Source organism: Ictalurus furcatus, chromosome 6 (assembly GCF_023375685.1).
Source record: "Ictalurus furcatus strain D&B chromosome 6, Billie_1.0, whole genome shotgun sequence".
Taxonomy (NCBI): domain Eukaryota; kingdom Metazoa; phylum Chordata; class Actinopteri; order Siluriformes; family Ictaluridae; genus Ictalurus; species Ictalurus furcatus.
In genome coordinates this window covers 24,300,450-24,326,502 of record NC_071260.1, presented here as the reverse complement: position 1 = coordinate 24,326,502, position 26,053 = coordinate 24,300,450, and the positions used below count along the sequence as shown (strand labels likewise).

General features: G+C 40.0%; 1 protein-coding gene across 3 annotated transcripts in view; it reads left to right on the top strand.

The window, feature by feature from the left end:
* Positions 1-26,053, top strand: part of pard3bb (par-3 family cell polarity regulator beta b) — a 321,269-nt gene that overhangs the window by 278,270 nt on the left and 16,946 nt on the right. For 2 of the 3 annotated variants that reach the window (XM_053627241.1, XM_053627240.1), the window contains one exon: positions 2,406-2,526. In XM_053627241.1, coding sequence (XP_053483216.1) covers positions 2,406-2,526 — 121 coding nt within the window. The remainder of the gene's footprint in view (positions 1-2,405; positions 2,527-26,053) is intronic. The other variant, XM_053627242.1, reaches the window with a different exon arrangement.

Genomic DNA, 26,053 nt, shown 5'->3' with positions numbered 1-26,053 from the left:
TTCATTATCCTTCTGGCTTGTCCATGTGATCTTTAGCAAACTGCAGAAAGGCAGCAATGTTCTTTTTGTAGAGCAGTGACTTTCTCCTTGAAACCCTGCTATGCACACCAGTGTTGTTCAGTGTTCTCCTGTTGGCGGACTCATGAACATTATATTAGCCAATGTGAGAGAGGTCTTTAGTTGATTAGAAGTTACCCTGCGTTCCTTTGTGTCTTTGCTCACACCTGATTGTCATCCCACTGATTGAAAACACCTGACTCAAATTTCCCTTCAAATGAACTGCTAATCCCAGAGGTTCACATACCACTCACAGATATGTAATTTTGGATCATTTTCTTTAATAAATAAATGACCAAATGTAATGTTTTTTTTTCTCTTTTGTTTAATTGGGATCGCTTTGTCTACTTTTAGGAAAATAAATTTGCCTCTTTTGTATTGGTATTACTGAAAAAATCTTCTACTTTCATTGTATGTAAAAATCCTGAGCATTTTGAATGTGCTGCTCTCATCCACACAGCAGATGTAGTCACTTCAGTGTTGGACACTATATGTTTATTTAAACTCAGTTGCTTAGGTAACACTGTCAAGCTGTGTTGTTGGACTTGTCAGTCTGTGCATGTGTGTAGTTTGCAAATATATATATAGCACAATGTAAATACGGCTTTATGTCAAATGCTAAACATATGTATATGATTTGCCTTGATGTATGTAAAGGTTTGATAGAAGCCCAGTATGTGTATATAAAGTCACTGTTTTGCATTTTCTGTATAAACTAGTGGGTGATGATCTTTATCATTAACTTTCCATGTTTCAAGCCCACACAAATCCATATACATATACAGCCTTAGCGTAGTTGATATAACGTGTTTGGATGGAATGCGGACTATGGGCTGTAATGTGCAGGTACCGAGGAGTTAATACCGAAATTGCTTACGGGACGTACTCATGACGCTACTCAGACAGCTGTTTGGGAGACTCTCAGTCGTGTCTCAGTTGCACGTGATTCTGACTTTGTCCATTTGTCTTACTCAAGGAGCAGTATTAAGTCCGATGTTGCAGTCTGGCAATGTAATGTAACCACAATATGTCATAAAATAAAAAAAATAAAAAAGAGGCATTTTTCATTACACTTTTGCAATAGACAGCATCTTAATCAGAGACATTGCTTATCTCAAGGTCTGAATTTTTATGGATTAAATTATTAATTAAATGAAAGTTACGAGCAAGCATAGCAGATGAGTGCTTGGTCAGCTTATCCTTCAAATCATCCAAGACAGAAGCGTACATCATGTTAAATAAAACATCTTTTTAAATGAATTCAAAAACTCATAACAGCTCATTTAAAGCGTCATGATATAGCCTTATGTCTCAACTTCATGAACTCCATTTAGTATCTTATGGCCGCATTACGTTCACTGTTTCCTTGATGTGTTTGCAGCTCTGTCAGCAGTGTTGTTTGTAGTTGGAGATGCGTCGCTTGTCGAGCTTTTTTCTAAATGTAGTTTGTATGTATGCTGGACCGTGTCTTCGTATAATGGCTGAGGAAGGCTGTTGTGGTGATCTAAATTTCATACTGGCATAATATTGAGCTGGACACCCTGATATTTAGCTGTTGTTGACATTGCAGCGATGTGTGATTTACAGTGCTGTGCTTTCTTTCTGCGTGTGTGTGTGTGGCGTTTGTGATGTGGAAAGGTTGCGGGTGACTTTGGCGTGTACGTAGGTGATACTGTGTTTGAGTGCGAGTAGCCCTGAACTGACAGGCAGGCCCTTATCAGCACCGTCACACTTCCATGGCTTTGTAACACAACACAATATTTGAGCACAGACAGAGAGAAAATATCACACATACTTTGGCTGAGTGTTAGATCAACAAGCCGTTTGCTGTGTCTGGTTTTTTGTTTTGTTTTTTTGTGTATTTGTTTAACTTTGAATCCTTGGCAAAATGTCATCAGCACATACATTTACACACAGTCACAAATTGAGTCGTATTTTGTAATCCTGTTCTGAGGTATACTGTAGTGAGAATGCTGATTATCTGTGATTAAACTTCTGGGTTTTGCTCGGTGTGCGAGTGTTGTGCTGTGGGTTGATGTGAATTCAATATTACTGTGCTGCATTCGCTTTTCAGAAACTTTTCCTGTTCCTCATTGAAGCCGTCAGCAGCAAAGCATGCCCTTCTTGACCTTCATCTAGCGTATAAAATCTATTATGCTAAAGCCTTTGCTCTGTATGTTTATGCATTTGTGCAGGCATCAAAAACTTATTAGCATGTGTATTTCTCAGCTTTTAGACAGCAGGGGTGAGGACACATTAAACAATAAGGTCAGGCTTTGTTTAATATGTAGTTGTTAAGACTAAATCAATATGGAAATCAACATTGAGTGTGTGTGTGTTTGGTGCAGCAGTATGGACCGTATCCAGCAGCTGCGCAGAGAGTATCAGCAGGCACGGAGAGACGGAGCTGCTCCAGCCTACGAAGAGTTAGAGGCTCGACGCCAAGGCTCCGAGTACGACCCACACCGGGTGAGTCGACTTTACTTAACCTCTAAACGCTGAACTCCCACATGGCCTTCAACAACACCGACTTTATCACTCCACCCATCTCTCTGAATCTTCACACAGCTCTGGCCAACACAGTAACTCTCATCTCACACACACACACACACACACACACGCACACGCACTCTGGCTAACACAGCACAAAACAGGGTTTGTCCAAATATCATTTTGCTTGGTCATTTCCTGCTTGAGTGTACTCTTTTGTTTCTTTAGTTTTCCATTTCCATATTCAGAGAATCAGAGAGCGAATCCTTCCGTACTGCATTGTGTCACTGATGTTTCCCGCTCCAAGTCCACACACTAATCATGAATTTGTTTTATTCCACAAATCAGCACTTAAGCGTTTGCACTTACAGTAATCACTTGTGCAAACTTCAGCTGAACTCGGCAGCTCTTGTTTTATTTCGCTCTTCATCGGGTCAGGATTAGGGCACACCAGCATTGTTTGTATTCACAGAGAACACATTGTGACTCTCTTTGTGCAAGATCAATAGTTATACCTCTTTTCAATTTCAAATGAGCCAATCTGTGCTTGTTTAGAGTGGAGAACAGAAAGAATTGTGGACGCTGGGATTAGAGGTGCAGATTGAATTAAACTACCTCCGAACCCCAATCACCCAGTCTAACGAGTCCACTCATTAAGGCTTGTTTTTGCATTTCTTCTTTTGCCTGTCTAAAAGTATTTTGCGCTAATTTCTTCGGTGACTCAAGGAAACTGACATTCTCCATGAATCAAAACAAAGTGAAGTTCTTGCAGGCTGTTTGTGTAGCTGCAGAAAATAGAAACAGCCACAGGTTTCAGCACCGTGGCATGGATCCAAGCGTGTACATGCATTCCTAATGTCTGTTGTGTTTTAGCTGATGTTTGGGTCAAAACAGTTATAAAGCCACTGAACAGTACAGTGGCTTGGTGATGTTCTTGTGGAAAAAAACACCAGGCTTTTGCCTGAGGCATGGTAGCAGAATTAAATCAACAGAATAGTCCTACTGAGCTTTTGCACATGTTCCCGGTGCTTTCTGCGTCGTAACTGCTTCACTGTATTCATTGTCTGGTTTACGGTAATAGTTTCTAGTCTCAAAAATATGTCTAAATAAATAAATAAATAAATAAATAATATATATATATTTTTTTTTTAAAAACATGATTTTGGTAACATTCTAGGTTAGGTCTAAACAAAGCGTCAAAGTATTTCACATCTTCAGATTAATGTTTACTGGGCCTTTCCCATGTTTATTCATATGTTTAACCACTTCTTCTTTTATTGCTTAATTGCTTATTCAGAGTCCTCTAGTGATGTCATAGCCGGTTTCTTGCTTGTGTGGAAAGTCCAAGTGTTTTCTTTTCTTTCCAGAGAATTGACTGGTGCTAACTGTACTAACAAAGTGGCAGAGTAAAGATAAGTGCATTCTGACTGTCGGCACTGCTGACAGAATTACACTCATCCTGATTCTCTGGTCTGGACAGTGTAACCGCCCATGATTTTCACATACATGGACAGTACAGTAAGAACTTACTGTGAACAGAGGTTCTGAACAGCATTTGAATAACATTTGGTCATTAAAACTTGACTTAAGTTGTTTTGGACAACTGATAGAAACTGGTGTTAGGTGTCATAAAGACCATTTCTTCAATTTGTTTGTCAAGATTTAACAGCTTAGACAAGTGCCTCATTTTTTCTTTAAATTGTAAATGATGATTCGTCATCAAATTGTTCCACCTACTGTGTGTGTGTGTGTGTGTGTGTGTGTGTGTGTGTGTATATATATATATATATATATATATATATATATATATAAAATTCCCCTGAATATATTCATGACATGGGCCCCTGAAAAAATCATTCACCCTAATGTCCAGGGATCATAGCCATCCATGGCCCAGATTCAAGAGAGCAAAATTGCTCTGCTCTTTGGGTGGGAGGGATGACATTACTCACTCTCTCTCTTTCCCCTGTCAGTCAGATCAGCACTAGTGAATCGTGGGTGTCTGTGAGCTCATTCATTCAGAATAAGCCAAATAGTGCTTTCCACACAATGTGTTGCACTGCCCTGAGGACTAGAGGCTGGTCTTTTACCAAGTTTCCATGACCCCAATGTGATCATCTGTTGTTGTAGTCTACCAGCTACAAGGTTTGACGCATTGTGCGTTCTGACGTTTTTCTGCTCACCGTGGTTGTAAAGAGTGGATATTTGAGGTACCATAGACTTTGTGTTAGCGTGAACTAGTCTAACCGTTTTCCTCTGACCTTTCTCATCAACAAGGCATTTCTTATTAAATTAGGTGCGTATATACAGGTGCATCTCAAAAAAATTGAATATCGTGGACAAGTTCTTTTTTTTCCGTAATTTAATTCAAAAAGTGGAACTTTCAAATATTCTAGATTCATTACAAATAAATACTGAAATGTTTTAAGCCTTTTTTATTTTAATCTTGATGATTACAGCTTACAGCTCATGTACATTTATCACACCTTCAGATCCATAAAATTAGAATCAGGTGTTCAAGATTGGGTGTCAGTGATTAGAACCTGCTTAGGGAGTTCAGGTGGAACCTGTCTTATTTATACCCCTCTCATATCTAATGTCTGGTGTTACCTTTGCTATTGAGGTGTGTGGTGTCAACATGTCAAGATATAAAGAGTTCTGTACGGCCTTCAGAAAAAAGGTTGTGGATGCCTATGAGTCTGGCAAGGGAATTAAAAGATCTCCACATTATTTGAAATACATCCTTCCACTATAAGGAAAATCATTTGCAAATGGTACAGATTTCAAACTGCCGATGTGTCCAGGACTGGCCATCCCAGCAAATTCAGCCCAAGAGCAGACTGATTGATGCAAAAAGAAGTCTCCAAGAACCCTAAAATTTAATCACAGGATCTGCTACTAAGTCATTCAGCTGTTGGTGTCAAAGTGCATGCTTCTACAATCAGAAAGAAATTGCACAGATTTGACCTGCATGGGAGGTATGCCAGGAAAAAGCCTTTGCAAGACTACAGTTTGCCAATGAACATATAGACAAAGTCCAGGCCGTTTGGAATAATGTGCTCTGGACAGATGAATCAAAGATAGAGTTGTTTGGCCACAGTAACAGCAGACAGCTTTTCAGGAGAAGCACCTCATACCAACTGTGAAGCATGGTGATGGAAATGTTATGGTTTGGGGTTGCTTCACTGCCTCAGGGACTGGACAGCTTGCATTCCTTGATTCAACTATGAATTCTGCATGATATCAAATAGTGTATGAAGATAATTTGAGGCCATCTGTCCGAAAGTTGATGTTGAACCCAAAGTGGACCTTTCAACAGGATAATGATCCTAAGCAAACTAGCAAATCCCCCAAGGAATGGCAAATGGGCAGTACATGCAAGAAAACCCTCAAACATCTTGCAATTGAAAGACTTCTGCATGGAAGAGTGGTCAGAAATTCCAACAGGCCTGGTGGACAAATATGCAAAACTTCTACAAGAAGTTATTTCTGCTAAAGCATTTCTGCAATACAAGCTTCTGAGGCCAAGGGTGTACTTACATTTTCCACAGAAGAATATAACATCTATTGATATTTCTGTTGAATAAATGATTGAAAAAGGTCATTTTCCTTGTGGTTTTGTTCGAGTATAACAACATTATTAATAGGCACTGTTTCAAAGACGATCGAATGTTTGCTTGTGCAAAAATGTCAAAAAAGCTAACACTTTCCATGGGCTGTACTTATTTTGATTCAGTGTTAAAATCATGTCCATGTTTCCACTAACAGTTTTTTTTTTCTTTCAGTTTTTCCAGTTTAACCCTGTCTTAACCTTGTAAGATATAGTATGTCACATCATCATTATGTTACTCTTAGATACCAGAATTACATTGAGCTACAAATTCAATTCAGTTCAAGTTACATAAATCAAAGTATCATAACACAACCTTGTTAACAAAAATCTGTAATGACTCAACTTGACAGCAGTATTGAAGAAAGCAGATTGGAAAAAGCCTGTGATGTAGGTTAATATGAGTCATGAAGTGTTTATGTAGGCGTCATTTAGCCTTATGAACACTACCCTTGAGTAGAGTGTTACCCATTTGTTGTGTGGCACTTCTGGTAATTACTACTGGTAGTTCAAACACACAAAGATGGAATTAGTTTTTGTCTATGTTCCCCAGAAGGTACTTTCACCTCCGTGTCTCATCTGCTCATGGATTCATGGGAATCTCTTTAACTGTTCTCATTATATTTAGCCCACAGCTACCAAGTTGTAAATGAATGATGCGCAGTGTCTTCCCCTTTCCTGCTTGATGACTTTGGGGTGATTTAGTGTTATAGAGAGAAGTAGAAATGTTATGAACACCACATCTCTTCTTGTCGACAGAATCCAGCACTGCCTATTAGATCTAATGAATTCCTGATAAAATGACTTGGAGCTTCTTTTTTTCTTTTCTTTTCTTTTTTTTCTTTTTTTTTTTTTTTTTTAAAAAAAGACTTTTCTTTTCAAAGAGGCATTTGGTGGATCATGCATACAGTGTGGCATTTGAACTACATCCAGAAATAGTGTGGTCTTTTGACTATGTTTTAAAGGCTATAGGTTATATGGTTAAGGAAAGAATGTTAATGCTGGCTCTCCAACCTGACTCTTGGTGTTAATGAGATGAAGATAGCAGCTATTTACTGTGTACTATATAACTCTGGTCTCGTCGTTGCGTTCCTTCCCATTGGATCAATGTGGCTTCGGGGCGCGGGGGAGGATCTTGCAAATCTGTCAGGCTCTGTCTCACAAGATCCGGCTCTGCTTCCTCCACTGAGCTGGGACACAAACCAGACCAGGTTCTCAAAACCGGGTCTAGATCAGAAGGATCATCTCTGGCATGCATTCAAACATTCAAAATGGGGGGAAAACCCATCTCATTTTCACCCTTGCCAAAACCACTTCAGCCAATGTTGAAGTATTTTTTTCCCTGACATTCTAGGACAAATTATTTGTTTAGTATACTTGAATAGGAGACTGGATTTCTGTTCAAGGCTTATTGTGGTTTGAGGCAGGCTCAAATGCCACTAGCGATGGTGTGCCTTTTATGTGAATGAGTTTCCCTGCTTGAGTTTGCAGTCTTTTGACCCCAGCTCCTCCAGTTCTCCTGGGACTGTCACAGTAGCAGCTACATGAAGTCAAGGTTGCTCTGGGTAGAGAAATGGCAGGATATGCAGTAAAGCCTTTGATGTGGGTCCCACCGAATCTAATGGGAACTGTTAACTCCATTTCAAAATTAGCAACAAAGCTGACTGCGAACAAGGCCTACAACAATCATCAGTGGCCTTTGATTTCCTGTCAGCTGGGGTAACTTGTGTGCCACATCCACTGACTCATACCAGCCAATGTTTCCCCTGTGCATGCTGAAACCACAGCTGAAGGTGAGGAAGAAAAGCAGAGAGAGGCCTTCAGATTGAAGGGACACTAATGAGACAGGATAACCGCTTCATCCTGCCGCTTCCTTGCTCCCTGCTTGTTCTGCATTGCTCTAGCATCTCTGTGAGAATAATGACCAGTAGGAGAAGGGGTGTGTTATTTTGTGTTATTGAATCTGCCAGTAATGATATACGGGAACCTGTAGTACCTTATTCGGAGCAACAGAATGTTAGGTTTTACAAAAATCTGCTAAAACTTGGACATCCAGTCCAATAATTAATTTATCTGTGCGCTTTCTTACTCTTTCTCAACGATGCTGCAGACATTACCTTCTTTGGTTTTCACATATTCACTTGGTTATGCTTGCAGAAGGGGTGGAGATCTCCCACAGAACAGCTGGGATTAGTTACTTAAACACAAGCTGCAAGAAGCCAACAAAGCCACTGTGCATGCAAATGTAATAAGGTTGTAAAAATAAAAAGTCAGTACACAGCAGCCAGTAGAATGTATCACTTCCAGATATATTTACTGGTTAAAGAGTGAAAGCGAGCCTTTGTCCTTCATAAATGGACCCTTTATTCCTGTCGAAGGTCATGAGATGTTTCAATTTATCCTTAGTTCATTTATGGTGACACTTTGGGTACTTTGAAACTCTCCAGTATGTGACGCCCTGTATCTGTGTGGTGTTTGATGTTAAGTGTTCACTTCTTGACCATTTTCCTTGGTGTCTAAAATGCTTTATGTTGGTTCTCTGATACAGATTACAACAGATGCCATTATTCAGCCAGTACATTGCAAGATTGCTTCATACACATAATCAAGTGATGTTAGCCAGTTTGTGAAACTGTTAATTTTCTTTTCAGAAAAGCTGAAAAATCCATTTCCCGCATTCACCTTGGACTTGTATAAAATTCAGACGTGCGGACGTGGGAGTGCAGCTGAACTCTGCACTAATTCAGGAGTGATAATCTGCCCTCTCAATTACCATGTGGTGCTGATGAGATTACAGGGCTGGATAATTCATTTCCAGCCTAATTTCCTTCTTAATTGACTTTCATGGTCTTTTTCTGAGCGTGAGCCATTGTGGCAGCTGGGCTACCTGACGCTGTTTTCTGGTTTCTATTGGAGAATTTCTGCTTATTCATAGAGAGGTCTTTGTCCTCTGTGTTGGGCCTGTGTTCTGCCTTCCAGACACCAAATTGAGTTTCACTGACTGTGTTAATTGTCATCTTCATGTGTACTGTCAGAACAGTTTTTTTTCTCAAAGAGAAATATTGCTCCATAGATGTTAACTGTTATTTATGTCATTACCCAGCGTCCCAACTATTTCCCTGCCTTCCTTTTGTGAGTGTGGTGCTGTTGACCAGAACATTTCCGTGTGCCTGAAGCAGGGAGATGGGATATGAATAATAAGTTGACGACCAAAACAGGGAGACGAGAGACCGTTAGATACACAGATTTAAGCTTGTACGAGCCATTACTCTCAGGGTCATGGAGCTGGGTGTTGTGTTTATGACTCACCTCTTGAACTGAAAACTGCAGTCATAAGACCCGACATTCCATTCCCCCTGGAATTCACCAAAATAGGAAGTGTGACGGTTAATCACCAAGAACTGAAAATAGCTTGTGTAAGTATGCAGTTTGCTAAAGCGTATAGATATTTTCCTTCAAGGTGTATGACATTTTTATTTACAGAAACAAACATTTTTCAGTAAAATGGCTCTGTAGAGGATCCAAGACTCTGAAACTAATAGTCATGTGTTGAGAGATACATTTCATGCAGGTTTGATAGTGAAATCTTACAACTGCAGGCAAACGTCTTTATCTTCATAAACATTCATGGGTCATAATGTGTACAGATAAGATGACGGATAAGACAGACTGTTATTACTCAGCTGCTTCCCTCTGTCTCGTTCTGTTTCTTTTGTCTGAAGTTTTCTGGCCTGTACTGGGTGTCTGGGTAACCCCTATCATGGTGATGTAACCACGTTTGAGCAGAGATCACGACCTTATGGATATGGATTACACTCCTCAGTAGACGTAATGGCAGAGTCCCTGGACAGGAATGTGTCTGGTCAGGGGAGTGCTGGACGTAGAAGTGTATATTGCTGTCTCCAAGTGCTTGACCCACCCCATCCTGTCTCCCACTCCAAACTGTCAGACCAACTGCATAGAGTCGCAGACATGCATGAAGTAATCCCCATCTTTTTATAACCCCTAGCCTCTCATATGACAGAGTGACACGATTTAAGCGCTCCAACTGAGTTTAATTTAAGCGCTCCAACCCATTATTGAGAGAATGGAGGGCATCATAGCATAAGGAGAGCTCATATAGGGAAGTAAGTTGCCTCCACTCTTCATTATTCTGAACCCCATTTCAGCCCCAGTCACTTTCACCTTGTCACAGTGATGCTGATGACAACCCCCAGAGCACTGTAGCTACAGAGGTTCCAATGGTAATGGATTGGCAGAAGGTGAGACTTATACTGGCTTTGTCATGTTGCCTTATTGCCTTTACCTCATCTAGTGTAACAGTCATTGCCAGTTAGGGTCATAGAGCCATATATGGAGGTTTGTGCCTTTTGTTACACACTTGATTTACACTGCTTGAAAGTGATTTTCCCATTCTGTTTGGGAAATATGAAAGGAAAACATCACCCATGATAGCCAGCCAAGAAGTCAGTGGATATTTGTGGTTTGGGCTCTTGGCGTTAAAAAAAGAAGAAATTGTGCTGCAGTTGTCTGTACTGACAGAAGAATATGCTACATTTAGTCGATTGGATCTCCACAGCAACTACCACTAACCTCAAACAGTGTTTTGGTAAGTCAGTTGTTTCCTGGCTCAGCTGCCTTTCCATCTGTAGCTCAGTCTCTCCTTGGAAAAAGTGCTGACGTCTCTGGCGCTGACATTTGAATACCGCTGGAGAAATTAATTCAAAGGCTTTTGCGCTTGCATGTTGTTTAAAGTACAGCATGAGGAAGATAGAGTGCCAAGCAATATAACCTTCATTTAACTTGGCTGGCGAACAGTGGAAATGCACTTGAATGAAGTTTAGCTTTAGTTACATGAATACACACCCTCAAATTACAAAAAATACCCAGAATGTAAATGGAACCAAAAATCATACTTTTAAGTTGTTGGGGGAATCTTGTTGAGACAGCAGTATTCTTAACCATCACAGCACAAGTGGAGGTTTCACTAATATTTAGACAATGCCCGCTCCATAGAGTTTGCCAGATGGTCTGTTGACGTAAACCTTTGGTTTTGTTATCTGTGAAGCTGATCTGTTTAAGGTTAATTATTGTGTTAGCATTTGACCAATCGTGTATTCCTAGAAAACAATCTTGTTTTACTGGGTCAGTGGAAACCTTTGTGTTATCCCAGCAAGTGAAACGGTGAAGGTTCATTTCTGATTTGCCCTTACCACTTTGAGAGCACGCACTAATGTGGAATTGAATGAGATGGTGACCCATGAGACTAAATATTATATAAATAGGGTTCTTTAGCTTCAACATGGTAGTGGAGCCTTCAGCATTACAGAGCAGTGTTCTTGGGTTGGGGTTGGGGTTAAGGTTAGAAGACCACTGAGAAGTAGAATCACTTAAATGTTGGTGCATAGCACCACAACACAAACTGTTAAGAAGCACAGAAACTAACTATTCTTTTTATGTGTACTCTAGCCAGAAAAGGAGGCAGATTTCTTGTTTGTGAAATATAATGCAATAACACGGTAGTGGAACAAAACCAGTTTATTTGTTCAAGATAAATAAATAAAAAAGTAAATAAAATTTTATTTTATATATATATATATATATATATATATATATACAATATATATTCTCTTCTCTCTTCCGGAATACTTTTCGGTGTTTACACTGGTTTTCAAAACAGCTTTCTGTGCTATAGTATCACCTATCTTACCCTTTTGTGCACCATCAGTGGCTCCAGACATGTGATCTAAAGCTCAAAACTAATTGGACGACCCGTTTCATTGCTCTGGAAAAAAAAAATATCTCGCTTTGTCGCACCGTGATTGATCTCACCCGGTGTGAATAACTCCATATGGGATCTATTGTTTTCATTCAAGAGCATCATCACGGCATACGTTCACGTCGCTTAATCTCGATCAGTGTGAAAGGCCCTTTAGAGTGCGAATACTGGCTTGGACCCACATATTACATCCTCAGAAAGGCTCTTCTAGGGTTAAAAGTGAAAATTAATTGTAAGTTAATCGCAGAGATCTTGTAGACTGAAACCCCGACTAAAACATGCTCCTCCAGCTTTAGCCAATTTAACCCACTACCACTATGGTCAAGTTTTGTTTTTTTTTTCATCTTTTTCGGTCTCAAAAACCCGTGAGAGCAGAGCAGCTTAGCTCACAGCTGCCTGATTAAAGGGTGGGTCTGGGTTTTGATACAGTTGTAGGGTATGGCATAATTACAGGCCTCGTAATTTGAAATGGTGGAGTGTGTTTAGATGGTTGTGATATGGCTGTTGTTGGAGTCGATCAAATGAAATGATTCTGGAGTGGTTGAAGTTAGTGACAGTTGTAGCGCTGAAGAGAGAAGTTCTGAAGTGGACATGTATTGCAGTGGTGGGGTTGTGTGTGTGTGTGTATTTAAGAATGCATGGTGTATAGGGAGGCATTTTCTGTGGTAGAAGGCGAGAGAGAATTTCAAACAGAAAAAAGCGAACATGGCAGAATTAGGTACATGGATAATACTTCATTCATAAATACTTCAATACTTTAAATCACTATGTGCAGCATCGGAGGCCATGGGTCAAACAGGGAAGGGTGGGGAACGGTTCAGTCAGATGACTGTCTGATCTGAGAGAGAATCCAAAAGTGCGAAAGGTATATGGTTAGTAATAAAAGTGGAATTTTAATTGGATTACGGGCAGTTTGACCTCGCTGTGCCCCACAGACAAAGCTTATCCTTTGGCATGGTTAGTGATTAGCAGTCTTCCATCTTCAGTCTGAAGTCATGTCTGATAGAGCCACTCTGGGTCTGTTGGTGTCTGTCTAGCTTCCTGTCAACACATTCAGCACCTAGACCGCCAAGTGTTAGGTAACAAGTCTTAAACAAGTCTTAACTTGCCAGAGGGTACACAAGTTATGTTTCATGTATATTTAACCAACAACCCTGTCATGACGACTTTTTTACTCAGAATGGCCAGAAATCCATAATGAATAAAACATCCGGTGGTAACACTTTTAATGTTTTAACCACACCATTCCTTTAGGACTACCTTGTACTCCTGCGGTGTGGTACAGAGTTATGTTTGAATAAGGGCTTTATTTATTCATAGGTTTAGCTTTAACTTTCAAAGATTGCCCAGGTAATACAGGTCAGCAGTGAAAGGCGGCAGTGTGTCCCATCGACTTTCATCAGAGCCGCAGTTAGATCTGGCTTTGATTAGAACTGGGATTCAGTGAATCCGCTGCAGGGGAGAGAAAATCAGTTAAAGAGAAACAGGCTGCATGCTAACCCTCACTAACCTCCCCTTGGCCAGAGGCATGCAGGAATAATCTTCAGCTCGATCTCACTCAGTGCACCTAGGGAGTGTGTGATAACCCTCAGCGTGGCATGTGACGCGCTATACCATGGCTTGGAGTGGTGGCCCATTCATCGGCAGCCACGTGTAATATGATTAAAATGTTTTGGCCGCTGGTCCAGCTGCTGCCACACAGCTTCTGTAGATCATCCCAGAGGGAGTGGAAGTTTCCACAGCAAGCAATTACAACCAGCTCTGTGATATACCATGCTCCCCCCCCCCCCCTTCTTGTTTTTCTCCTCCTCTCCTCGTCATGCCTTTCCCCAGCCAGGGACATTGAACCAAGATATTTTGGTTCTATTAATAGTTTTTGGCTTCACATTCTCACTAAAATGTCATGAGCACTGTTTTTAGGATGAGGTCTGTAATAAAATATCTGTAATGAAACTCTGGATGTATGCGTTTACGTATGGGATATGTATTTATTATGAGTTTATTCACAGAACATACAATCCTCGATATCGTGTTTACATGCGTGTTTGTTTACATAAGAGTGAATGTCAACAACATTTTAGCCTTTTGCACTGCTTCTGTCTTGTCATCTGCTCTGGGGCTGTCAAATTAAAATTCGAACTTTGAATATTCCTCGAATTAAAGATAAAAATGCACGTTCAAATGCAAAAACTGTGCATTCGAATTTAAGATGTATAGCAAGCACTAGCACCGATTTTAATTAGAACATATTGCTGAAAAAAATGGCACGCATTAACAGTGCCCTGGCAATGTTTTTTGAAAAAGAAAAATCTAGAATGAATAATTCTAGCATTTCAAATAATCCAGTCATAGTCAGTACTGTCTGGGATTGAGCTGCTTGAACTGAAGCTGAACAGTGAATGAACACCGGTAAACTGAAGCAGAATGACAGGAACAGACCTATGAGGATGTCATGATAATAGCCAGTTTGATCAGAATTTGGGATTACGTTCTTACTTTTGGTTACCTTTATTCACTTTCTTTCTAATAAGCTCCTAGTGGATACAGTGAAAGTGACTATTTAAAAAAAAAAAATAAAAATTTGAGACTCGCTCAAAACATGGTGAGTGTCTGCAGAAATAAACTTTTTTTCCCCCCCACCAACACAAAAGCCGAGATCTACCGGAGATGTCCATCCATGTCAGAGATGTCTTGACATGGACATTAACGGTCTGTAAGAAAATAAATGCACAGATAAAAGCACAAATAAGGCTTTGGAATTTTAGACTATGGTGATCGAATTTTTTTTTTAAATTTATTTTTAAAAATTTAGTTGTGTCGCAAGTCATAATAGTGACAAATCCTTGGCATTTATTGCATGTGACTCATAACTCCTAAGGTTTCCCAGGCCTCCTTGTTTAGGAGGAATTGCAATCAGCCGAGTTAAATCAGCTCAACCTCTTTATATATGAATCTGGATTTTCCATTACTGTGTTTCTGGTTTAGTCTAAGCTTCGCCTGTACTCTCACACTGATAGTTAGAGAGCTGCCGCGGCTGACTTTAATGGGCCCTTCTAGGCTCATATGGCACTTGGGTCGTAATGGCCATGGTGGGTCTGTACAGCAGCGCCTGGAGGTAGTGTGGATGTCATGACGGAGGTCTGAGTGTGTAATGTTCACCGTGTTCAGCTCACAGCGCTCTGCACCGCTGTATAATGAGAAGCCTGGAGCTGCAGGTCTTCCTCTCATTGAACGAGCTGAATAATGATGACGGTCTGAGAGCTGCAGAGCTATCACACCCTCACACTCTCAGTGCTCCGTCTGACTCTCTGTTTCTCTCAGATCACCCTCTCTAGCAGGTTCTCTCATTCTAACACCTGAATCTAAAGCAAAAAGAGAGAATTCAAGACACGAGGATTATGTTCTCTTTTTTTTTGTTAAAGAAGCACCTCTATGTTTCACTTTCTTTCTTTCTTGCAGAAGTTTATTCTGTGTTTGGGAAGTCCTTTTGCACTTTTGTTTTCTTTTCAAGAGTCAAACATTAATCTCTTCGCTTCTAGGCATGTATGTGATCAGTTTGGCAATTTATCTTCTGTCCATAAAAAACTTTTTTGTTTCTATTTTTTAAAGACCACTCTCTTTTTTTTTTTTTCTTGGTAGCCCTTCTGTTTTCAGCTTCTTATCACATTGTTGCCCACCCTCTTGTTTCTGTTAAATGTGTAAGTGAAGTTAGAGTCAGTTACAGTCATACTTGTGAAAAGTACAGTTTCAAGATGGTGCACTTTTTTTTTTTAATTCCAGGAGCAATATGCCTAAATTTACCAGAAGCATCACTTCCATCAACAACTGTTATGATCATTAATGCATTACAGTACCTGATTCCGGTGGAGCATTAACAGTATAACACCATATTAACCAAAGTATCTCTCTTTGTAGCAAATATGACCAAAATAATGTCTGGACAACTGGAGACGTAAGCAGAAAATCCATTGTTATAGGAAGATTTGTAACTGTAATTCATAATTTTAAATCTTCCACTTGCTATTTGACAGCTTCATGGGTCATGTGCTATTCTTAGATAGACTTAAGACTGTTAGTGTTCATAAATATAAATGTAAACTGTTCTCTTGAGGAAACAAAGAAATAATAATTCATTCATGCTTGTGTGTTAATTTCAGCTTTTATTTTACCTCTAAGTTAGAGGCTATCAAAGTTAAGGTTTTTTTTAAAGAATGAATATATATATATATATATATATATATATATATATATATATATATATATATATATATATATATATATAATATCCTTTTACTATTTCATAACACTACAATACACTACAGTTTGGAGAAAAAGCTACATAATGCGTACTACCTCATAGGTGGAGGGTCTAGATCTGAATGTTACATTCGCTACCTGATTAACTTGTGACTGATTTCCGAATTGCTCCACTTAAAGTTCTTGGTAGTCTTCCACGAGTCATACAATTCTGAGTGCCTGACAGATTGTGTTCCCGAATTGCAGTGTAAACTCATTAAGTACCGACTTGTTGAATATGCAGAGAGTCAAACACAAGTAAAAGCGTGAAGCATCTCTTGTCTTTATGCAGCCGAAGTCAAAAAGCACTTTCATTATGTATCTGTCACCTGTTTAAAAGGAGCTCAAATTTTAGTTATAGCACTGTCATTATAATTATCCCTCACTTTAAAAATCGAAATGAACTTAGATTTTTCTTTCCTTAACAACTGCATGACTTTTGTATTCATTTTATTTGTTACGGTATTCCATGCTTTATGTAAAAGCCTTTCATCTGTATTTGAAATGTATTTGAAGTTATATGGAGTGTGATTATTTGACATTTTTCACTATCAGTGGTTAATTTTAAGTATCCACATGCGCTAATGTCTGTTACCTCAGTCAACCACCGTACACTTCCATTGCTCTGTTACTCTGCCTTTGTGGCATACACATTGCTACTTTTGCTAGAGAAACTCTTGACTCTGTTTTTCTGATTCTACCGAGCATGTTTGTAGGCGCAGAGCATTAAACATGGCCTCGGCTAAGTCTCTCTGTGTGTGTAGAGGCCAAGATTTGGTACGTTGGAATGTTTGATTAATGTCTGGTATGAGCAGGTCAAGGCACTCTGGCATGCCAAGGGCATATAAGGCCACAGTGAGGCAAATAACCCAGAGAAGCCTATTGTCAACATAAGGGATTCAGAGCTCTAGGAAGACTAATGTGGCTGTGTACCAATTTCATAGTGCATAGCATACACTGGTTTGTCTTTATCTCCCTTTTAGGGACTTATGCTCAGTAGCATCTGAGTTCAGAATGATGAGAAGGCTTGCATTTGTGCATTGCAGCCTGAAGCTGTGTGTGTGAGAAAGTGTTTAACCATTGCAACTGTGCATGACTGAAACCTTTTACAACTGATGTTGCTCTTTAAGTGCCAAATTGAAATCCTGTCAGGTGATGTGCAAACATATTTCACCGTCTATCAGATAAAAGTGACGTCTGACGTTTTGTTTTGCCCTTGTTTCAGCTTATTGACGGAGTAGGTTTTCCTTGTCAGTTGCCTTACTGCGTGTATGGTATTTGAGTGTTGTATTAATTCAATTTGGCCGCTTTCAGGTCGGCTTTCAGACTCTTAACGGCAGTGGACAGACTATTGTATTGTCCTGTGTTAAAGCCAGATTGAATAAACTCCTTCTACAATCTGCCTATTCAATTTCCTTAATCCATATCCTGCTTTCAGTCGTCAACATTTGGTCTGAATGGGTGTTTGTGTACCCGGAGTGTGGTTTTTTTTTTGTACTTGTCAGGATTCTCTGAAAATTGGCGACAAAGGTTAAGAGTCTTAAGAATATCTTCTTCACCAGGCAATCAGAATTTTTCTGCATTCATTTGGACATTACTACTGATGTATAATCTTTACAGAAATGTCATACCACTGCACTGTTGAATTCCTGAATCTGAAGGTGTGAATGACTTTTCTGTAACAGCAACTCTGACAGTAGTTCCAGCTGAAATTTAAACGAAAGGTTTATATTTAACGTGCTAGTTCTAATATGTTAACTTTTCTGTAGTAACAGCCTATTCATTGGTGGGTTCTCCACATAATCGAAGGCTAATAATAAACCAAAATTTTTTTTTTACTTTTTTAACAAAGAAAAACTTCTAGTCAGTGATATGATGAAGCGTTCTGTTAAGACATTGATTTAACATTTACGGAAGGAAGCTCTATTGTCACCACTTTGTAACAGTCATAGGTTTTGCCCCATGACCGAGTCTTCAGCACAGAGAAGATTGCACTTTCTGGTTTTCACGGTCGCATGACAAGCTGCATCTTTGATCTTTTCTAAAAGTGTGAAAACAGAGTGCCTGGGTGAGGGAATGACTGTTTAAAGCTGCTGTAAAGTAAGTTATAACAGGAACTGACTTGTCACAGACATTCCATAACATTAAATGTAGCTATAAATGGTTAAAAAGTATTGTGTGTCTTTCCTTTAAAAAAAAAAAAAATTGTAATTGTTAAAAAAAAAAAATCTCTGTGGTATAATAGGATTAAAACACTTTTGGACGTGCTTTTATCAGAAAATAATCCCCTTTTGTGTGGTAACAGTATTGTATGGTCTGACACTGCGCTAGCGTGGATTATTTTCCTATAACAGCATGCACCCTTGTGTTTTGTTCTTTACATCCTGACCTGACATCTTATGTGCTCCGGTTAACCATGTCCTGACCCAAAGTGCAGTCTGTGAGTCCAGCCAGAGCGGAGTTAGTTATGTTTCCAGCTGCGTTCAGCTGCCTTCCTCTACCCAATTTGTGCTAATTGGCCTGCTGTGCTTCCCAGTGTGCATGAGTTGGGTCACTGATCAGGCCCATTACCCCCTGCAGTCACTGACCACCAGCGTAGTCACTGAGCCTCTAACCCTGGGACATCTCGAACCGAGACCTTAACACCGCCCTCCTCTGTATAGCTGTGTCATTCAGATCAGCCTTCACAGCAGTGGGCATCATGGGGCACAGTTGGAACCAGACTATACCATCTGCAGAGGTGTACAGGGGTCAGTGTAGAGGATGGACAGTACTACAAAATTCGGTTTCCGCTCACAGGAAAAGAAAGTATGCATTGTTGAGTGTACTGTGTGCATTTAATGAGCATTGAGAGATGTGGATGAGGATGTCTGTTGCCTCAGTGGATTATCATAGGAGGACTTCAAAGGCCCAAATGCCATGTGGAGTTCAGGAATTCACAGTTAAGGATTTAAGGAATTCAGGAAGGAGCTGGTGTGTAGCGAAAAGGGATTAGTCGTCCTGCTCCTCAGACTGCCAGCCTGCATCTAGTCTCACAAGCCACACTCAGCGGTCACTAAACATGGTCAAGATCTTTCAGACAATGAAAACCTTTGATTAAAATGACCAACAGACCATTGTTTTTAGGAGAGTTACTGAGATTGTAGGCTGAAAGATGCTTGTGGTCAGCTAAGTTTACAAAATATACTGGATGATCATTGGGTGGAACATCCGAAGCTAAGACTATCCTGCATCTGCCTTCCTGCATACCAGTTCTATATACTGAACAGTCTCAGTAAACAAGGAAAGACCGACAGGAGCTCTACTCAAATTTTCAGCCATTTGCCACCACCTTGGCTCGGGGTATTAGACTGAAAATTTGAAAGTTAAAATTGAGGCCAAAATGTACATTGAAGTTTGTCATTTTCTCCTTTTCCAACTTTAGATTTGAAAGCTTTTTACATGCATGGACAGTGTACTTTTGGCTGAAGGTGGTATTATGTTCAAATGATCACTGACTTACCTTGGTATGCACTGGCATTACTGTCGAAAGCCATCCATTTGGACCTTTAATACCAACTGTTTTCTGACAAATTCTGACGGCAGCAGAGTGTACTTTCATCTGCCGTCGAGTACTGCTAATATCTCTTATTTGCTCGCTCTCCTTCGCTCTGTATTCTGAAGTAAATGGGGCCACTGTAATGGACAGTAATTCACTTTAATGTCATGCTGTTGATTGCAGCACTACTGAATGTCACAGGAACGCTTTGCTTAGCACTGTGCAAATTCATGCCTAAAGAGAATACCAGGCAATTACCCTCAAAGAACCTGACATCTCCTTCTGACGTGACATTATGAAGATGGACCTTTAGCTTTTTAATACTCCAGGTTCAGTTTTATATGTCACAGTTACACCGGGACTGTTGGTTAAAAAGAACAAACATTTGTTTGTCACAACCTGTATATTTGTGCGATATCTTTCTCCATTTCACACCTTTAAATGGCCTCACTTGTGCTGCTTTTATCATTTTTTTTCTGACGTGTAGGCAGAAGCTGGTGCTTTTGAAATGCAGGCTGTGGTGTGTGCGGTGCCAGGCGAGAGCGATAGATGATTTGCAGACAGACAGGGGTCGGCACTGCTGCGGAGCTGTGGGGATTGGCGCTGTGAAGGAGGCTGCATTTAAACCAAGCGTTCTCTGACTGGCAATCATCTCCATGAGGGAGAGAAAGGAGCGTTGCTTCCATCCCATTACACCTTCATCTCAACCTGCCTGCCCAGCCAGCTGCTACCCACTCAGACGCACACACACACACACACACACACACACACACACACACACAGTACTTTCATAGATATACTGACTGCACCTACAGAAAAGAATAGTTCAAGCACAGACACACAGAAGGTCACACACTCTGGAATGGAAATGCACCAGCACTATTCTTTTATAAGTACTGAAATATATCGAAAACAAATTCTGCCCTAATCCCCACAAACAGCATAGTGCATTATGGACATCCTGTACCATCTGCATGTGTTGGACTCTAACGTGTTACAGCGAATGCACTGGATGTCCTCCCCTTGGCTTCCTGACATTACTACAAAGTGTGTGAGAAAACACACCAGATGTCACTGAGCCAGAAACAGAAAAGCAGGGTTGGTTTTTTTTTGTTTTTTTTGTTTTTTTTTTCTTCTCGAAATTGGCTTTTACTGCCTATAATTGTATTTTGACTTCTTTTAACAAACATGAATACATTTCAGTAAATTGACATGGAAATGATTTTAAATTTTAATCTCGCCTAGTCTGTCTTTCTGCAGACATCACATGGTGTAAGCAGCCAGATTAACAGTCAGTCTGCCTATAGATCGTTTAGGGTTTGCAGTGCCATTTTTAGGTTAGGTTAGATCTTTCCTCAGCTGATAAAACCTTGCTAGTAATATATGGTTTTCTTGGAAAGTTGTTGGAAAGCTACATGCCATAGCTAAGTCTAATCAATTCACTAATCCGTTCAGTAATCACATACTGGCTGTTAAAATATCTGTGATTTTGCAATTTTCACTTTTACGGGAAACCAGACTATAACATTCACTTCTGTACGAGATATATGTAAAAGAGAAACATATTTCAGTTCTGTAAAAGTTGATCGTTTTCAGAACTGTATAGCAGTTCTCAAAATCTCAGTTTCGCCATGTCGAGGGTTTTCACAGGTCGCCACAAATATAGTAAATAGGGTGTGATTTCAAACATAGTGTGTCTTTCCTTATAGTCCTACATCTCTTCACTTTAGATGGCTCCATTCACAAGCGCTCTCTTGCGGTTTGTACGCTTGTCCTGTGCGAAATGAAAAAGGGCACGCACACTCCTCTAAGACTGTATGAAAGGGTCTGAGATTTATTCGCCAGGCCCGTCAGCTTTAACCTCCCTCTCTGCTTACAGAGCCTCTTTTTTTTCTGTAAATTTGCATGCTGTCCTTAAAAGAACTCAAGGTGGGTACCTGATAAGGAGAGAGTGAGAATCGGAGAAAGGAGGGGAAAAGAAGGAATGACAAAAAACAGACGGGGAAAAAAGTGGGTTCAGGGACTGGAGATAATTTCTTTAAGCCACTGCCACCCAGACCGAGCAGCACCCCCACGTCCCAAAGTGCCCATCTTCAAAGTTTCCTCCATGGATTAAGAGAACAAAGGAAGGTGAATTCCTGTGAAGCAGACAGAAGCAGGATAGAAAGTCAGTAGAACGATGGCGCCCGTAATAAGAGTTAAGCTTTTATTTATGCAATTATGAGTTATGTGTTTAAGGAGATTTATCTTAAGAATATAAGCACATATCAAAAGGCTGATTGGACAGGACTGCTTTGTCTTTCCCACTCGTTTGGCTTTTACTGGTTAAGATTCTCAGATTTGGGAATGCTACCATGTGAAAAGAGTAGATAAACTGAACATGGCCACCGGAAGCCATTAAAGACATAATATTTGCAAACTCCTCAGTCGTTAAAAGCATCGTTCTTTTGGGTATTGACCTTTAATGTTATTAATCGTCTCAATATTAAGAAGTGGAGCGTGCAACATTTTGTGTTTCTTTCCCAAAGTATCCAATTTTATCCTGAATATATATGACATTTGAAATTGGGTATTAACCCAGAGTACAGATTTCAGATTCAAGATCTTTGCTATATTGGTAAAGTAAATAAATAAACCCATTCTCTCTCTCTCTCTCTCTCTCTCTCTCTCTTGTTCTCTCCCTCTCTTATTCTCTCTCTCGTTCTCTCCCTCTCTTATTCTCTCTCTCGTTCTCTCCCTCTCTCATTCTCTCTCTTGTTCTCTCCCTCTCTTATTCTCTCTCTCGTTCTCTCCCTCTTTCATTCTCTCTCTTGTTCTCTCCCTCTCTCGTTCTCTCTCTTGTTCTCTCCCTCTCTCTTGTTCTCTCTCTCTTGTTCTCTCTCTCTCATTCTCTCTCTTGTCCTCTCTCTCTCTCTCTCTCTCTCGTCCTCTCTCTCCCTCTCTCTCTCTCTCCCTCTCTCTCTCTCTCTCTCTCTCTCTCTCTCTCCCTTTCTCTCTCTCTTGTTCTCTCTCTCTCGTTCTCTACCTCTCATATTTAGAGTAATTAAATTCTTCGACTCTTCTTCTCTGAGCCGAGTGAGGCTAGTAGGCTGAAAATTCTGAATGTAGCACAACTCTCAAATAACTCACCCTGGCTGCAGAAATTAAAATTAGAGAGCAGTAAAATGTTCTAATTTCATGTGGGATCTATCATGCTTTAATGTTTCTGCACTTCACAGACAGCTCCTTATGTGTGTGTAGCTCCTTATAGCCACACACACACACACACATATCCAGAACACCCCCCCCCCTCTTATTTTCTACAGCACTTATAAATGTACCAATGCATTTTATCTGATTTTTAAGTTCATATCAGTCTCAGTGAATGATTGATGGGTTTTTCAGTTGCAGGAAGTAAATTCTGAAGTGATACGGGGTTACAGCACAAGTGTTCCATCTACCTCCTCTTGCCACATGGTCGTCATGCACCAGTTAAAATCAATGCAATCTCATTAGAGAAAATTATGAAGAATTAAAGCTATCGGAGATCTTTTGTTGCCGGGTAGGAGTCAGTTAGCCATTGCATCAGATACCAGTGGGACTAGTATTCAGAGACTGCTGGGGAGATTTTAAGGACCCTTACTAATTAGGATTGGAAATTGATGGCTTTTCACAAGGCACGGCAATTACAGCAGTAAAGGAGAACAGCGCGATGAAGTGGACTTAAATGAATGAGTTTGTTTTTAGCCCACAGCTTTATCGAGCACAGATGCCTGCTGACATTCAGGCCGACATTGAGTGTTACTCATAGCGATGGTATGTGGAAGGAAAGTGAGAGCTTGCAAAGAGAATAATGACCATTCCTCTGTTGGTGAAAGAAGGTGAACAGACACTTCCTGATGAGAATGTGACACCATTTTGATTCCCAGGCTCGGCCATGAATGTTATCTATTGTTGTATTTAGCACAGTCTGAACATCTGAACAGATTTTATTCAGTCTGGAGTTCATAAAACATTCAAACATTTAGGGGTTAAAGAAAAAAACAACTTTCTCTTAGCCTGTATCAAGGTGCAGCTTGAGCACTTCCTATGTTTTTTTTTCTTCTTCAAGTTTATGTGACAACCCATCATTAGTTTTCTATGAAGTTTAATTTCAGTCAGTTTTCATGTTTTGTTTTTTTTGTTTGTTTTTTTTGGGGGGGGTTCCCATTCTAGCGGTCATGGTATAAAAATGCATAATATCCAGTGATGTTAAGGACAAATGATCTTTTATAGGTTTTAATTCTCATCACATAACAGAATATTCTATACCAATCATTATTACTGTGAATTTTAATCAGGGTTTTTCCTCTGTCAAAATTGATCTGCAGTGGTATCTGTCTGAACCATATGTTTGATCAACATACCCTTATCTATCTAAACCTAGTTTGTAGCAAAAATAAACCTCTCATTATCGACTCGGCTAGCAACACTTTTATTTTGTCATTGTTTTGTAGCATGCTACTATTACAAACCTGACACAATGCTAAACTAGTGTGTTCGATAACGGTAACCAACTTAATAATGCAGATAAACCTGGCATGAGCAACTAGCTAGCTGTACCTGGATATGTTTTACAGTTGTTGCTTTATTTGGGAGCTTGCTGCTTTTTTGTGAGATAGAGATGAGCAAGCTCTTGTTCCTGATTCATGTGCAACCCGTGTACCATACAAGGCCGGCCATAAGTTCATGGTGGAGGAACGCTCAAATAGTAACACACACTGCTGTTGTACATACATTACACAAAAGGGGAGAATGAGTTTTTGTGTTTTCATATTGGGGGGGTTGCCACAAAATGTCCTAAATCCGTTTTTTTTTTTTTGTGTGTGTGTTGTTTTGTTTTAATAAATTTAAATAAATAAGCTCAACAAGACGCAAGTAACAAATTGAACAATTCTAAGCATGAAATATTCACTTTTCAGTTTTTAGAGCACATCTCCATGTCTTACATTTCACTGGTATCCTGTACGTTGTGCACTTCCTGTTGTCTCTCCTGTGAGCAGCAGTGCTTTACATACACTTGTACTTGTATTATTGCTGTGTGGTCTTCTGGCTCCATGCACTTAATTAAATGGTTGAGACGGTCAGTTCCCCTCCGTGCTCATCATGCCCTGCTCCTTCCTCCCGCAAGGGAATCAATGGCGATGCAAAAGCTTTGTATAATCTATAACTCGCATCACTTGTGCAGTGCCAGCAGTTCAGCTAAACTCAATTAGGAAGAGTTGAGTTTGGGGCCGATTGGATGCATGAGTGGGTGGGTGTTAGTGTGCTTGCACAAGTGAGGGAAAAATGGTGTGTGTGTGTGTTCATATGTTTGGAGTTTACATTCAAGCATGTCATCAGAGTGACTCAGGCTTTAGAGGAGTACATTTGAAGTGACTTTTGCAACCAATAACAGAGAGCCACTGAGACATTCCTCTTCTTTGTCTGCAGACCAACGAGATTCTCTTCTCAATACAGCCAGAGTCTTATACTGTGTGTGTGTGTGTTTGTGTGTGTGTATATTAGTCTGTTTGTTTGTGGAGGTACAATCCTATCCTGGCTTCTCTTTCGGCACTCTGTTACTGTTTCAGCACTCTGATACTACCATCCTGAAATAAAACATCTTGCCTCAATCAGTGCATCTCTTCACCTCCCTGCCTCTCTCATCTTGCTCCCCACCCACCCAAGGGGAGGAAACTATGCATGTTTTTCGCGCATGTTGAATTTATACTACCAGCTCAGAGGAATAAATGATTACCCTTCAGTTGGATTTGACATGGCCAGTAATTCATGTCCTCACGAGAAAGTGATCAGATGTCTGTGTGTAAGAGTAATGACCAGCACACTGTTCAAACAAGCGCCTGCCGCTGCAGATGATGAAACGCCCAAGTCAGCTGTTAAAAGAGCAAGAACTCTTGTTTTGGTTTTTTTTCTGCTGTTTTACTGCACCTTGTCCTTTCTCAGCTAGACAGATGAGACCTTAACAAATCGGAAATGCATGTTATTACCCATATTTGTCTGGCGTGCATTTTTTTTTTTCCTATCATTTCTTATATATTCCCAGTGCTGACTATATTTTATAAGCACTGTTCATGGAGTTCATTCAAGCTATTTCTCAGAGCTGATGATGATAACCCTCTAGTCCTTCATATGTCAGAGATGGACGACTCAGTTTAAAAATGACCTGATGTGAATGCTCACTATCTTCAAAGTTCATCCAGCACAGACATGCTGTTTAATTAGAATAGCAATGTATTATACACTTAAGATAATACACCACATT